This window comes from Camelina sativa, unplaced genomic scaffold (genome assembly GCF_000633955.1).
Source record: "Camelina sativa cultivar DH55 unplaced genomic scaffold, Cs unpScaffold00427, whole genome shotgun sequence".
In the NCBI taxonomy this organism is placed as follows: Eukaryota; Viridiplantae; Streptophyta; class Magnoliopsida; order Brassicales; family Brassicaceae; genus Camelina; species Camelina sativa.
This window is the reverse complement of record NW_010921699.1, coordinates 11,741-26,782: the sequence shown is the minus strand read 5'-3', so window position 1 is coordinate 26,782 and position 15,042 is coordinate 11,741. Positions and strand designations below refer to the sequence as shown.

Below are 15,042 nucleotides of genomic sequence, written 5' to 3'. Positions count from 1 at the left end.
ACATACAAAAGCACTAGAGCATGCAGGAAAGCATTAAAACAATAAAACAAAACTTGAAATCTAAACTAATTAACATCCCCACAAAAATTGTCGACTGTTACAAAATTGCCGATGATTACTCAAAAGTTAAAATCTTTATTCTTTTTGTTGGCAGACAAAGAAGAAGATGTCAGTGGTTAGGCTCAGACAACAGTAACATTATCACAGTTACAACGACAAATGGAAGACGGTGGAGGAATCACTACTGGAACGGCCAAGCAAGTAGGAATATCGTCTCCGGCCAAAATAACGACAATCTTAGGTAAGTACTCTTCTGTAATAGTCTTAGCTTCCTTGTCACCGACGTCATCATCTTTGTCGATAGGATTGTTATTGCTAGATGAAGAAGAAGATGAAGAAGAAGACGAAGAAGATGAAGAAGAAGAAGAAGAAGAAGGAGACTTTTGGTGTGTGCAGACCAATGAGAGTAATGCCAAAGCTATAAGCAAAACAAGCAAAAACAAACCACCAAAGAGATATGGTACTGGTGACTTCCAGATTTCTACTTTTGGTGTCGTTCTCATTTTGTTTTTTTTTATGTCTCTTTTTTCTTTGTGTTGTAAGTGCAACTATGAAAGTTGTAGTTTAGGTATTGAAGAGAATTTATAGTGAAAGCTTGTATGAAATTACTTTAAATTTTAAAATTTAATTTATTACTTATCAAGAGCTTTTTCTCTTTATTTATAGTTCAAAGTTAAGTAGGAAGATTCCTTGTGCGTTCAGATATTCCTTCTCTTTTGTTAACTATTTGTTTTTTAACTGTTCATGTCATGACGACATTTACTTTAATTCTTTTTTTTTTTTTGTTAAAGATTTACTTTAATTCTTCTTACTTTTTATTCGACACATGGACACTGTAACGTACATGGTATATATACATGCAAATGTTCTTTTGTTTTTGTGTTAAATTAAATGTATAAGGATGTAAAAAAAGTGTTTTATTTGTATAAGTATGTTTTTACTTATACAAAATGAATGTTTTGAGTGTGCGAATATAATTTTATATATTAAGCTACGAATTATCAAACTTTGAGTTAGTATAATTATTATATATTCCAGTAATTATATTTATAGTAAAGATACTAATATGTACTATATTATTGTAACACTCCAATTTCAAGATATATGATGGTAACTTGAAAGAAATTTAATTGAATATAAAGTCAAATTGAGAACTCTCATAATTAATTAAGCATGTATGAGCTGTAGTAGTTTCAGAATAAGTGATTTTCTCAAAAGTGATTGTCAGAAACCGTGCGAGTTAGGATATAACATGGAAATAAATCGTATAGTGATGTGTAGGAACCATAAACAAGTCTTTAAAGTCTCTCAAACGTAACGAACGGACTGTAAAGATAGGCTGACGAAATAAGAGAAGATGTAAGATTCATTAATAAATATGGCGATCAATATGTTATAAGTATAATATACGATGATATATTTTAGGTTTAATTATACTTTTACATATGATATTAAATCACGATTTTGGCTATACCATGGTTTAAACTATATATTATAAAAGATTTAATTTATATTTTAAAACATCTTTTTGATATAATATATTAATTTATGTATTGTGATATTATTTATAGTTATGGTTATTTGCACAAAGTGTTTTTATGTTAAGGTTGAAAATGGTAAATTTGTATTTTAAAGTTAAATGATGTTATTAAAGTGAAATAACACTTTTATATCTTATTTAATCTTATAAATCATATAAAGATCTAATGTGAAGTATAATGATTTAAATTTATAAACTAAATATGTTTGTATTTATTAAATTATATAAAGATCAGGGGTGAAGTATAAATGAAAGATATAAATGTGTTTAGCTGTTTTCTGATATAAACTAACAAAAATAAGATCAAAACACATTTATATTAAGCTTATCACACACAATATTTTTTAAAAAGAGAATCATATAAAGATCAGAAGTGAAGTATAATGATTAATAACAAATAAACGTAGTAAGTTATATATATCAAATCTTATATGTTCATTTTGAATTTATTTTTTTAGAAACTAATAATGTATTTCCTTTTAAAATATTGGTATTTGACACTGTTATCCTTAATAGCTATTATTAATTTGTTCTTTGAAACCTATACATGTAATCATATTTTGATGTAATTATTAACAAATTTAGATACAAAATGTATTTTCCTAGTACTATATAGGGAAGCATATGGGTTATACACAATTTTAGACTTATGAATTATATATATTTTACTTATCTTCTAAAGTACTATTATTTAGATACATTATTTTGAAGTCTTTCACAATTCAAGAGCGTTCATATACACACACACAATCACAAAATTGAAGAACAAAATAAGAATTATAATTTGTGTTGATATGCATAAGCAAAACTAGATTTTTTTTAAAAACAAATAGATTTCTAATTAAATTTATTTAATAATCATTTTATCTTGTGTATGGTGTGGATTTATATCTAGTTTGGTTGTGGTTGTTCGGTTTGTTTTGAATTTTTTTCTGTTTAGTTTGGTTTGTGTTGAAAACCCTAAGCATCGTTTAAAAAGGCACGAAAGCCTCTCTTTGGTGGAGTTTTATCTTTTGTCGCTTCTAGAGAAAAAGAAAAAAGCGAGAGTTGGCTTGGGAGCTTGATCTAGAGGATAAAAGAGAAGGTTAAGGAGAGTTAAGAGGAGCATAAGGGCTTGTTTTGGTGTTGTCAAGGAGAGGAGAAGAAGATCAGTAGCTTTTTGGGTGTGAGTTGGTTGTTGTGGTGTTGTTCCTATTGTTTTTTTTTGTCATTCTATTCTTTCCAAATCTATGGTGAGTGCATGACCATAGCTTATCTGAGCAATTAGAGTTTGTGTGATTTGATTTGGTGATTGTATGATTGATTCCTTGTTGTTTTATGTGATTTTGTTGTGTTTGTGTGGTCTTGTATGGGTGTTCTTGGACATGTCATCGTGGGAGATGATACGGTGAAGTTTTAGGGTTGAATGAGTGAGGAGGTGTTGCAGAGTTAGGGTGTCGATCGACACCATCTGTTGTCGCGAAAGAAAATCGCGTTGTAGAAGTGGTGCAACCTGTTGGTGGTGTCAACTGAAACCATAAGTGTCGCCCGACACCAGATGTTAGTGTCTACCGACACTAGGAGGTGGTCATCCGGTACCAGATGTTGGTGTCGACCAACAAAAGTTGTGTGTGGACGCAGTTTTGTTCCTGTCTGACTGGTTTGGCTATTTGGTGTTGTTTTCATGTTTATGATTTTAATTGCTTGTGTGTATAGTCTAGTAGATGAGAGGATAGTTTTATTAATTATTTTGTGATAATACTTACGCATCTCAAATGTTGTTTGTGGTGTAGGTAATATGCGACGTGGAATCATAGCGATGAGGAGGAGGATGATCTAAGGTCTCGGTTTTGTGAAATTGGTCCTAGTGTTTATGTTGTTGGAACCTTGAATATGAGTTAGTTAGGGTGCTAGTTATGTTGTACATTTCCGCTGTGCATATTGTTGGTTTAGTATTGGTAGATTATGTTGTTATCTATAATTGGTTATGATTATTTGTGTATATTGGTTATGTTGGTTTATTATTGGGTTGTAGCTTGGGTTAATTAAATATTTTAGAGCATTTAATTATATATATTATAAAAAATATGCTGGATAGCTTTATAAAAAAATAACAAGAGAAACTTAGATTGATTATTTATTTATTTTTTTTTTGTAAAACAAAGAGAGTATTTATGAGTCTTTTAAAATGTTATGAAATTGTGTAATCGTATCAAATATGTGTGATGGTAAAATGGCTAGACTGTTCAAAATTGTTAAGTCGGTATGATTCAAAGCTGCCCATAATAGTGACGATGTAGTTTTACATATTAACAAAAAACAATGTTGAAAGATATACATATAAAAGACCAAGGCGACAACATATAACTATAACATATTAAAGTGAACTTTTCATCTCCAAATCATTTACCAAATTGACAAAAAGAGTAAATCACCGTAGTTAGGGCAAGTTTAATGGTAGCTTTTAAATTTGAGTCTTTTATGTACTGTTTAAATTTTTTAAACAATATATATAATGTACTGTTTATAAAATAAGAATAAGAGTTGCGTCGTAAGTGTGCTAAATAAGAGTTGTCTCTTATTTTTTTATTTAATTTTGATTATTTTTAATCTTTTTTATCATAAGAGTCCTCTTTAAATCCCCCTAAATCCCTCCAATGGAGATGCCCTAAGACATCTCCATTAGGGAATTATTATTTTGAGACTCTTAAATTTTTTAAGATTAAATTGTATACCTTTTAAAAATAAGAACTTGTAGAAGGTTAATTAAAAATATCCCTCTCCAATGGTAAGACCCTAAGGCCATCTGCACTGAGGGAACACTTTGGATGTTCTAAGCCTTTTTAAAATAAAAAATATAGTGAATAGTGGGTAAAAAACATATTGTTGGTTCTTGATGTAGAACTGATTTTGGGACAGTTCTTAGGTGACGTGGCAACTCGTGAATGGATACAATTTTTTGCAAAGGAGAAAACATTTATTTGTTTGGAGAAAGTTTTGTTTGTTTTTTTTTATTTATATCTTTAATGTTTTTTTGTTTCATAAAAATTTGGTATTGTATTTTGAATTTTAGTATAAGTTTTTTAAGTTTGCAATTTAAATGTTATTTTTTAAAGTTTTTAAAATTGTAATATATTTAAGATTATTATATTATTAAATCTTATGATCTTAAACATGTTCTCCCAATAACCAACTTCTTAACAAAAGATCTAAACTAATGATCTTACATTATTTTCATAATATTTTTACTCTAAGAACACCCAAAAATGTTCTCCCAATGCAGATGCCCTAATTGAAGTTCTTATTTTTTAAAAAATATCAATTTCAAAATAAAAATGTTTTTAAGTATAATATAATTTTTACTTATTGTTGCAGGCTCTAGAAACCATAACGACCAGTAGAACCACAATGGAGAGGAGGAGCGAGGTCATCAGCTTTTCCTCGAGCCAATTGTTGAATTTGGTATCTTTCCCCTTCTTGTTAACACCATCGTCATTGTAACTATTGAAAAGCTCGCTCACAACCTTTGTAATCTTCACAAACACTTCCGTGGCCTTGACCATTGTGTTGTCAAATACCCACTTTAAGAAATCCATTGCTACGTTATTCTCCCATGAGTGTCATTTGAACCCTCCTCATCTGTTTATACGAAAAATACAAAGATCAGACTAGGCAATGCAAAGATTACTAGTTGTAGTCCTTGCCTTCATATCTTGAAAATTAAACTCTGTTTAAAAAATGAAAAAAAAAAAGATTACTACACTAGAAGTAACCTGATGAGTTCCCTGATGAAAAGTCTGTTTATGCTTTCTCGGAAATCTACACTAGAAGTAACAAACATAGAAAACCACCTCACAAACTCATGATGTACAAATATAGGGGAGTGTATGCAAGCAGGACGAATCAGAACCTCCACTATGTAACATCCAAACTCCTATGCATAATACTGACTTCATATCCAGCAGAAGTGATTAGCATTAACCATAAAACATATGCACACTACAAAATCAGAAAGGCATAAACAGATAATGGGAAGGAAAACTGATCACATAACGAAAACAGAAAAATAATGGTGAGAAGGTAGCTGAATCGATAAAGCTCCTGAAACACCGATGGATGCTTTGATTCATCCTTTGTTTTTAGTAAAACTCAGTAACAAGTGATCTGCAAAGCAACAAAAACAACAAATTAAACACCAAAGATTCTTGCTTTCTCGACATTTATAGACTTATAAATGATTACAAGACAATGACCATAACCAAAACTGAAACAAAAACAGATAAGTTATATCCGAGTTCACTTTTTAAAAGCCACCATTACAATCTATATCAACTAGAATGCGACATACTTCACAGCCTTACCAGCACGACTAAAACCAAGTAGAATGGAGCATAAACAAGACAAGTTTCATAATGTGGAACTTCAATTCTCAATGTGTCACCCAAAATCAGCCAATCTAATAACCATATTCACGAACAAATCTATGATCATAGGCATGAGCTAGACACTTTCAATTGCAATTCAGTGACTCTAGAAAGCCAAATTAATCAACGATTTCTTCTTCTTATTCTAGCAAATCCAGACTCAGTGATGATGATGAAATCAACAAAATTAAAGGATGAGATATTTACCTCGGCACGGGAGTGAAGCATACGGCGGACATCGGATCGAACACTCTCACAGACGTCGAGGAAAGCGCTGTGATGCCAGTGAGGATGGCCCGGCTCGCGACGGAAAGGTTGCTGAGCTGAGTCGGTACGGGAAACGAGTCCGCTGAGAACCGATAGAAGCGCGACGGATAGGAGAGAAGAAAACGAAGTCGATCGTGAATCCCAATTTGGACTGGACTGGAGAGGGAGTCGCCAATGGCAGGTACCATTTCAGGTTCCTCTACGCTTCGAGAGAGTTTCGGGAAGAGATGGAGAGAAGAAAGAGAATGAAGAGAAAGAAAAATAAATTGTTTTTGATATAATAAATTAGACCAATTACATACAGACACCTCATCAACTCTTCCCAACAAGAGTTCTTCCCGACAAGAGTTGATGTTAAAACATAGTAAATAAGAGGCAACTCTTATTGCTTTAGCATTTTTGATTTATTTTTAATCTCAGTTAAAATAAGAGTTTTGCTAAAAACCTTGGTAAAGCTGCCAATGGACTTGCTCTTAGTCAATTTCCATCAGCTTAAAGTTGTCGAGTATGAGTAAGTCAGTCTACTAAATATAATAGAGCTTAGCCAAAAAAAAAAAAAATTGCATAACAAAAGAAAGATCTATTTTACAAATAATTAAATATAAAGTAATGATTCACATTGTCTACCACCAAAGCACCAATTAAAGGTGATACCGAAATATAGTTCACTTTTGTACTATTTGAGCAAATTAAATTAGCTCCTCCACTTGGGTCTGATTGCAAGTAGGATTAGTTAGTGGGAGAGTGTATGGAAACACTACCAAAACCCATCTTTGCATCATCACATATGACGCAGGTACGAAAACTTAAAAGTAAGTGTGCTGATTATATTTTATTATTAGTTCTACCTCTGTTTCTCCTTTCTCACTGAACTTTGGTTTCACTGACAAGTAGCCGTCTTTATATGAACTGTGAGCTATCAATACAATGAAATTGTTTCTCTCTAGAGCATGAGCATTTTGATGGAAATATTGAGTGGCACCTCATTTAAATAATTGACCAATTAAAATGTAGTTTGTGCTTCTGTACATACATATCTCTAAGCAATCATATCCACAAACACAAATAATAGAGGATTACTGTAACACCATAATTTTCATGGATGGCTAATGGAAGATCCATTTAATCATCTATATGAGTTTGATAGACTCTGTACCCTAACTAATCAATAGAGTCAGTGAAGATGGCTTCAAGCTGCAGCTATTTCTTTTTTCTCTTGGTGACAATGCACACCTATAGAAAAAGCTTTGCCTAAGAATTCCATGACCACATGGAAGGCCTATAAGAAGGCTTTCTTACCAAATTCTTCTCCAACTCGAGAAATTTGAGGTTAAAGAATGACATCTCTAGCTTTGTTCAGAAGAACATTGAAACGTTCAGCGAAGCATGGGAACGTTTCAAAGGATACACCAGTCGGTGCCCGCATCATGGATTCAACAATGCATCCTTACTGAGCACCCTCTACAGAGGCGTAGTCCCGAAGATCAGAATGTTGTTGGACACAACTAGCAATGAAAACTTCCTCAACAAGGATGTAGATGATGGTTGGGCGCTTGTTGAGTACTTGGTTCAGTATGATGGTCACTACAATAAGGATTTTGATAGGACCATCAGATCGTCGGGAGACGGTAAGGAAAAATACAAAAGGGACATGAAATCCCTAAACGACAAGTTGGATAAGATACTCCTCAGCCAGCAGCACAACATCAGCTTTGTGTTTGAAGAAGACCAGTTTTAGCATCAAAATGGGGAGAATTTCTAAATTGAAGATGTAAACTACATCAACAATCACTGTGGATACAACATGGGCTAAAATCAATATATCACCGGTATACAAAAGTCTTTTGTCCCCTACAACCAAGACTACCCTCCAAGACCGCAGTTCCCCGGTCGCTACAAACAGACACCTACTCAACCTCCAGCTCCGAAAGTAGACCTTCATACCATGCTGAAACAAATTTTGCTTACTCAAATCAGTCAATCAGTTGACACAACCAAGAGATTCGCTGATATGAATAGTTGCATGGACACCAATAACCAAGGTCTTCACCTTAAGTTTGATGCTATAAATTCCCAAATCAAGCAGCTTGAGGACATGACTGCTTCTACCTCCGCTACACGCTAATCTGTCCATGCTATTGCCTTACGTAGTGGACGCATTTTACCTTCCCGAGAAGTACCACATTACATCACCGTGGACAGTGATGAGTTAAATGGGGAGAATTTTGGTCAAGAAATAATTACCGCGCATCCACCAAGCCAACCAGCCGCCCCATCCGATCTGGCATCCAATCAACCTACTCGTGCACCCGATAAGGTTTATACTCAGATAGAACCAAGTCATCCTCATAAGACATATGGCAAAAAGTAGAAGAAAAGACGATTGACAAGCCACCACAACCATTTCTTGGGAGGTTTTGCAAAGAATTTCTAGAGAAATACAAGGAATTGTTCGACAAACAGATGAAAGAGCTGGATGCTTCTAATGGACGCCTTTGCCCTCATACCTCTATACCAGAAATTCCTAAAAGATGCAGTGATGGAGAGGATCAAGCAAGTCTAAGGGATGGTCTTACTTTGCCACGAGTGTAGTGCCATCATTTAGAGAAAAGTCATTCCCAAGAAACTTGGCGATCTTGGATCGTTTACCCTGCCGTATTCAATAGGACTTCTGTCGTTTTGTAAATGCCTTTGCGATTTGGGAGCATCTGTTAGCCTCATGCCAATAACTGTAGCCAAACATGTGGGATTTGAGAAGTTTAAATATATAATTAATTTTGGCAGACAAATCTGTAAGACTACCACATGGGCTGTTGGAGGAACTGCCGGTTAGAGTGGGAGCTGTAGAGGTACCTATTGACTTTGTTGAAACAACCTGTCCCATTTCTTTTTAAAAAAAAATATACAAATAATATAATTAAATATTCCATAATATTTAACTACAAACCAAACCATAAACCAACATAACCAACTCAAATTAATATAAAACAAACATCAACCTGCACAACGAAAACATATAAACCAAACTAGGATCCTAACCAAGATTCCAACAACAAAATAACATAACCAATAATACAACCGAGACCATAGATCATTGTTCTCCTCATAGCCATGATTCCATGCTACACATGCATTACCTGCACCACAAACACAATGAGATGCGTGAGTATTACCAGAATTACCCAGTGAGGCGATCCTCCCGTCTACGAGCTATACAAAAAAGAAAATCAAGAGTACAACCACAAATGAAACATAGAAGACAACCATCCATAAACAGAACACCCAATAACACATTTCCCACACCTACAAATCATCACACAAAACAAGTCATACAACCCAATCACTCATATAAGCTCATGGTCACGCACTCACCTTAACAAGGTGATTCGAACAACAAAACACAACCAAGAGAGACTCTCCTCATGCCTGCAACACCCAATAACACCCTACAACAAATCACATAACCAAAACAACCTTGAAACAAAACTGACCGAAATAACAGAAACCTTCAGTCTTAAAGAAACAACCCTAAAACAAAAACGAACCGTTAACTATCAAATCCCTCCAGTAAAAAGTTACCTCTAGACGTCATGGCGCTTCTCCTAAAATCTCATGCCGATCGGATAACAGATGAGCAAATTGTGACACCCCAATTTCAAGGACTTGCAGAGACGTTTAAAAGAATTGATTTGGCCACCTATGTCACCAAAGTGCACTTATCTTTTCGGTCAAGGGTCCTGAGAGAACTCCAGAGTTAAGCGTGCTTGAGCTGGAGTAGTCTCAGAAGCGTGACCTTCCGAGAAGTGATTGTTGGAACTGTGCGAGTGAGGACAAAACACAGGGAAAGATCATGTGGTGATTTGTAGGGACGATAAACAAGTCTTTAAAAGCTCCCGGATGTAGCAAACCGACTGTTGGATATGGATGAGCTCACGGGCCTAGTGAGAGGATGAGAGGCCCATTAAGGAAACTGGGCCCATGGAATAAGAGTGGACATTGAGCCCACTGAGAGGTGGCGGTCGAGATGTTACATTTGTGGTCCTGGAAATAGATGTGGAACTGAAGACCCAATAATCCTAGGGAGGCCATTCTTAGCCACAACTCGAGCTATGATTGATGTGATGAATGTAAAGATAGACCTGAACCTCAGAAAGGAATTCACCATGAAGTTTTATATTCAAGACGCCATGAAAAACTAACTATAGATTGCTAGGCCTTCTAGGTTGAAGAAATGGAAAAATTGAGTAAAGAAATGTTTGTAGAGATAGCAGAAGAGGACTGCCTAAAGACAACCCTGTCAATGAATAGTAAAGAGAGATTTGTTCATCAAGAATCATAATTCTACAAAGAGCTGTTGGACACTTAGAAGACAGTCATTGAGTGAGAGTGTCAATGAGACCGTAAAGGAAATTCTGAAACGAAAAGAGGAGAATTTTAGCAATCCAACCAACCGCCCAATCACTAACACGACCATCCCATCAAGTGTAATATCGTGCAGCAGCTCGAGATTAGTCGCGGCAGGAAACAACCTAACCATCCGGCCGATGACCCCCTTGTGTAGCATGACCGAGCTTCCCACCGAGTCACCTAGTTCAGACTCTGATGATTGGTCCGAATTGAAAGCACCAAAAGTAGAGCTAAAACCTCTTCCATCTGGGCTAAAGTATGCTTTCCTAGGACCCAATTCAACTTATCTTGTTATTGTCAATGCTAGTTTAACGAATAAAGATCTAGAATTGCTTTGTGCTGAATTAAGAAAATATAGAAAAACAATTGGCTATACTCTAGATGACATTGAAGGAATCTAGCCTGATCATTGCACTCATAGAATTAACTTAGAAAATGAGTCGTACTCTAGTGTTGAACCTCAGCGAAGGTAAAATCCAAATTTAAACGAAGTTGTTAAGAAGGAAATCTTAAAATTGCTTGATGTTGGAGTTATCAATCCTATCTCTTATAATAATTAGATATCTCCAGTGCATTGCGTTCCAAAAAAAAGAGGAATCACCGTAATCAAAAATGAAAAGGATGAATTGATCCCCACTAGGACAATCAAAGGATACAAAATGTGTACATAAAACTGAATGCAGCTTCTAGAAAAGATCATTCCCCTTACCTTTTGATGTGTATATATTTTACCTTGTCTTAGTAGAGTTTATTCATCTCTTTTGCATAGTTTACTAGCTAGTTTTGTCATTATTGTGTAGTTTAGCCTCTGTTTGTGCATTAGAGTACAATATGCATTGCATTTGCATTGTTTCCTGCATAAACAGGTGAATTAGACCCCAAGGAGCATGTAAGTGAGCTGAAGAGGAATAGAGTGCAACCAGTGGAGCAGACCAATGTTGGAATAAAAGAAAACCAAGGTTCAGAGACCACTCGACCAGTGAAGAAACAGAAGAAGAAGCCACTCGACCATGCACTCGACCGAGCACATGGTCGAGCACTTCCAACCGCCTTAGTGTTTTGTCTGCTAGCTAAATTAGGGTTTCCTTCCCTTCCTATAAATATCCCTTGTACTCTATGGCCGCCCACAAGCCAGAACAAGTGAGAAATAATGTCTAGAGTCACCTCAAAATTAGTTTTTGCCCTTTTGGGTATTTATTACTTTTCTGCATCATTATCTACTTTTGTCTTTGCTTTTTCCAGATTTTCAGAGTTTGTAAACCCTATAACTTTTTATGTGTTGAGAATCTGAGTTTGCTTCTTTGTATTAGGTTGTAGATCTCTGTTACTGAGGAGTATGTCACTGGGGACAGTGAATTTCAAGATGGGGAGGATATTCAACAAGTTTCAGCTCAGAATGAAGCAGAGGATCAAGCAGAGAAGAAAATCGACAGTGTGCTCGACCAAGCACACGATCGTGCACTCGATCGAGTGAGTGATCGAGTCACTGATCGAGTGGTCCCCTCTGAGTATGATAAGCCCACAAAGTACATTCCTTCAGCATACAAACCACCTTTGCCATTCCCAGGACGTTTCAAGGAACAAATGATTAGGAAGCTCAAAGAAAAGATTGAGAAGCAGGAATTGATGGCCATTCAACATGAAGTAACTGTTGAGGAGAAGAAAGAGGATATAGGATCAGCTTTGGAGCAGTATGAACCATATCCTCTCTATAAAGGCATGTTGCTTAACATATCAAAGCAGAAGGCTAAGAATCAAGCCAAGAAGGATCTAGACATTGGAACTGCTGCGATTCCAACCAAGCTTGAGGATCCAGGCTCATTCAACCTACCATGCTCACTGAACTATATGCACTTGAACAAGTGTTTCTGTGACCTTGGAGCCTCTGTTAGTGTCATGCCCTTCTCAATAGCAGAGAAGCTAGGATATGAAGAGTTCAAGCCAAGTAACCTCTACATAAGTCTTGCTGATGGGTCTAGGAAAGATGTGGTTGGCAAGCTAGAGAACTTTCCAGTCAAGATAGGTAAGGCCAGTATACCAACTGATTTCATCATCATAGAGATGGAACAGGAGCTTGATGATCCTATTATCCTTGGAAGACCATTTTTGGCCACTCCTGGAGCTGTAATTGATGTTAAAAAGGGTATGATCAGTCTGGACATTGCTGATGGGTTGAATATGAGGTTTGATATTAAGAACACAACAAACCAACCCACCATTGGAGGCCAACCCTTTGTTATAGAAGATAAAGCTGATGTTGAGTCTTTTAAGATAAAGCTGATGTTGAGTCTTTTAAGATAAAGCTGATGTTGAGTCTTTTAAGCTGATGTTGAGTCTTTCACCCAATGAGGTAGCTTTTCAAAACCTCAAGACTTCAGTTCAAGAGTTGAATGATCTGGTGAATGATCCCCAAGTGTAACTCAACATGAAGTCTGTTAAGAAAGCAAGGCCAAGGCTCAAGATCAAGAATAAGCAAGATTCAGGTGGTAAGACTGTTTTGACCAAGACAAGGTTCATGGTGATCAATTTGAACCAAGGGGGACCTCATCACCTCTCTGGTCTCCAAACCAAGCCTGAGAAGGCACAAAAAGTCAAGCTTAGTAACTATAAACAAGCTCACTAGGGAGGAAGTCCCTAAGGTATCTTTGTAAATAAGTTTAATTTCCTTGTGTTTTTGATGTTTTTCTTTTATCTTTGTGTTGGGCAGGCTTTTACATGGGTTTACAAGTGGACTTAAGAGGGTTTGGACTTGTGGAGAAGGCTTTTAAATGCCACTCGACTAAGCCCACGAGAAGCACACGATCAAGTGCCGTTCAAGCCCATGCCCACTCGATTCACTCCCTTTGCTTGCTCGATCGATTTGGTGGGAGAAGAAGTTTGAATTTCGAATTTGGTCAAGCACTCGACCAAGTGGGGTCGAGTGGTGGGGTCGAGCATGTGCCAAAGTTAGTCAAAGATTCCAATTTCAAATTTTGGATGGTACACACGCTCCACCCTTGTCTTTTTCTCCCTTCTACTTCTTTATAAGCACCTAAATCAATTCTACAATCCTCACACTCTCTCATTTGCATAAACACCCATATTCTAGCTTAAAATCTCTCTTTGCTTTCATTGCTTTGCTCAAAGCTTAAGTTTCTTTGTTTTCTGGGTACTAACCTACTAATCTTAAGTTTTGAGTCTATTCCTTTCAAGTTTACCATCACAATGTCTTCACAAGCTAAGGAAACACCAGAACAAGCTGCAATCCGCCGAGCTGAGGCCAAGAAAGCTTCTGAAGACTTCATGGATCGTCGTGATTCACTGTTGGGCTCAAGAAGAGAGATTAGTGAGCGCACTCGACCACTCACTCGAGGTGGCAAATGTTCGAGTGCCGGTTTGAGCAGGGGGTCGAATGCTCATGCGGAGAAGAGAAAACAGCCTGTTGAAGTTGATTCAGAGGAAACTGAAAGTGATGAGGAGATGGAGGTTGATCCTGAACTAGTAGCTGATGTTCAAGAACAAGAGAGTGATAGTGGAGATGAAGCAGATTCTGGTGTTTTGTCACCAGCACAGCTCTATGAAGCCTTCATGAGCATAAAGTTCCAAGGGACCAGGTATCCACACAACGAGACCATGGAGGAGCTTGGTATAGCTGAGGATGTGGAGTTTCCTTTTAATAAGTGCAACATAACCAAGTCCATGGGGATGCACATGGAGGGTTACAAAGAGATGAGCTGTGAGTTCCTATCCACTCTCCAAATGTATAGCTATGAAGACCAAATGGATCAAGAGGAAGGGCCAGGATACATCACGTTCTCCATCAAAGGCAGGACTTATGAGCTCTCTATGATGGAGATTGCTGAGCTTTTTGGGTTTGATATGGGGACTGATCACAACATTGTCATCCAAAAAGAAGAACTTCAATCTGTATGGCAAAATATTGGAGAAAATAAGCCATATTCCTCCTCCAGCACCAAGAGTTCCAAGATCAGAAGTCCAATGCTAAGGTACCTCTACAAGGCTTTAGCAAACACTCTTTTTCCTAGGAAGGAGACTGGTAATTTAAATGAAGGAGAGCTCAAGATGATAGATATAGCACTATATAACATCATCACAACATCAAGAGATGAGACCATCATTCATGGGAGTAGTGTGCCAACAAACCTTGCCATGTTCCTGATTAACCAATTGACCTACTATAGAAGCTGGGTGAGCAAGCTGCATAAGAGGGGCTCAACTGGAGTTCTATGTATTGGAGGAATCATCACTCCAATCCTTGTAGCTGCTGGGATACCACTTCAAGGTGAGAAGACCAAGCCAAGGTGGATTGACATTCTATACCTCACCTCTACTCTCATTCTAGCCAAGGAGAAGCATCATGGGAGA

The 15,042-nt window shown here is 36.6% G+C and overlaps 2 protein-coding genes and 1 long non-coding RNA gene across 3 annotated transcripts; 1 reads left to right on the top strand and 2 right to left on the bottom strand.

Moving 5' to 3' along the window:
* LOC104773021 (protein GLUTAMINE DUMPER 6-like) lies at positions 1-583 on the bottom strand. Its single transcript, XM_010497568.1, has one exon. It carries the CDS (start codon positions 561-563, stop codon positions 183-185), a length of 381 nt encoding a protein of 126 aa, XP_010495870.1. The 5' UTR covers positions 564-583; the 3' UTR covers positions 1-182.
* A 4,206-nt stretch (positions 584-4,789) lies between these two features.
* On the bottom strand, positions 4,790-6,533 carry LOC104773020. Its single transcript, XR_765007.2, has 3 exons — positions 6,211-6,533; positions 5,353-5,743; positions 4,790-5,218 (listed from the first exon to the last, which is right to left on the bottom strand). It is a non-coding gene; the product is annotated as an uncharacterized LOC104773020 (long non-coding RNA).
* Positions 6,534-7,759: 1,226 nt separating this feature from the next.
* On the top strand, positions 7,760-12,978 carry LOC104773032. The gene is made up of 3 exons (XM_010497576.1): positions 7,760-7,898; positions 11,544-11,614; positions 11,995-12,978. Exons 1-3 carry the CDS (start codon positions 7,760-7,762, stop codon positions 12,976-12,978), a joined length of 1,194 nt encoding a protein of 397 aa, XP_010495878.1.
* Positions 12,979-15,042: the final 2,064 nt, after the last annotated feature.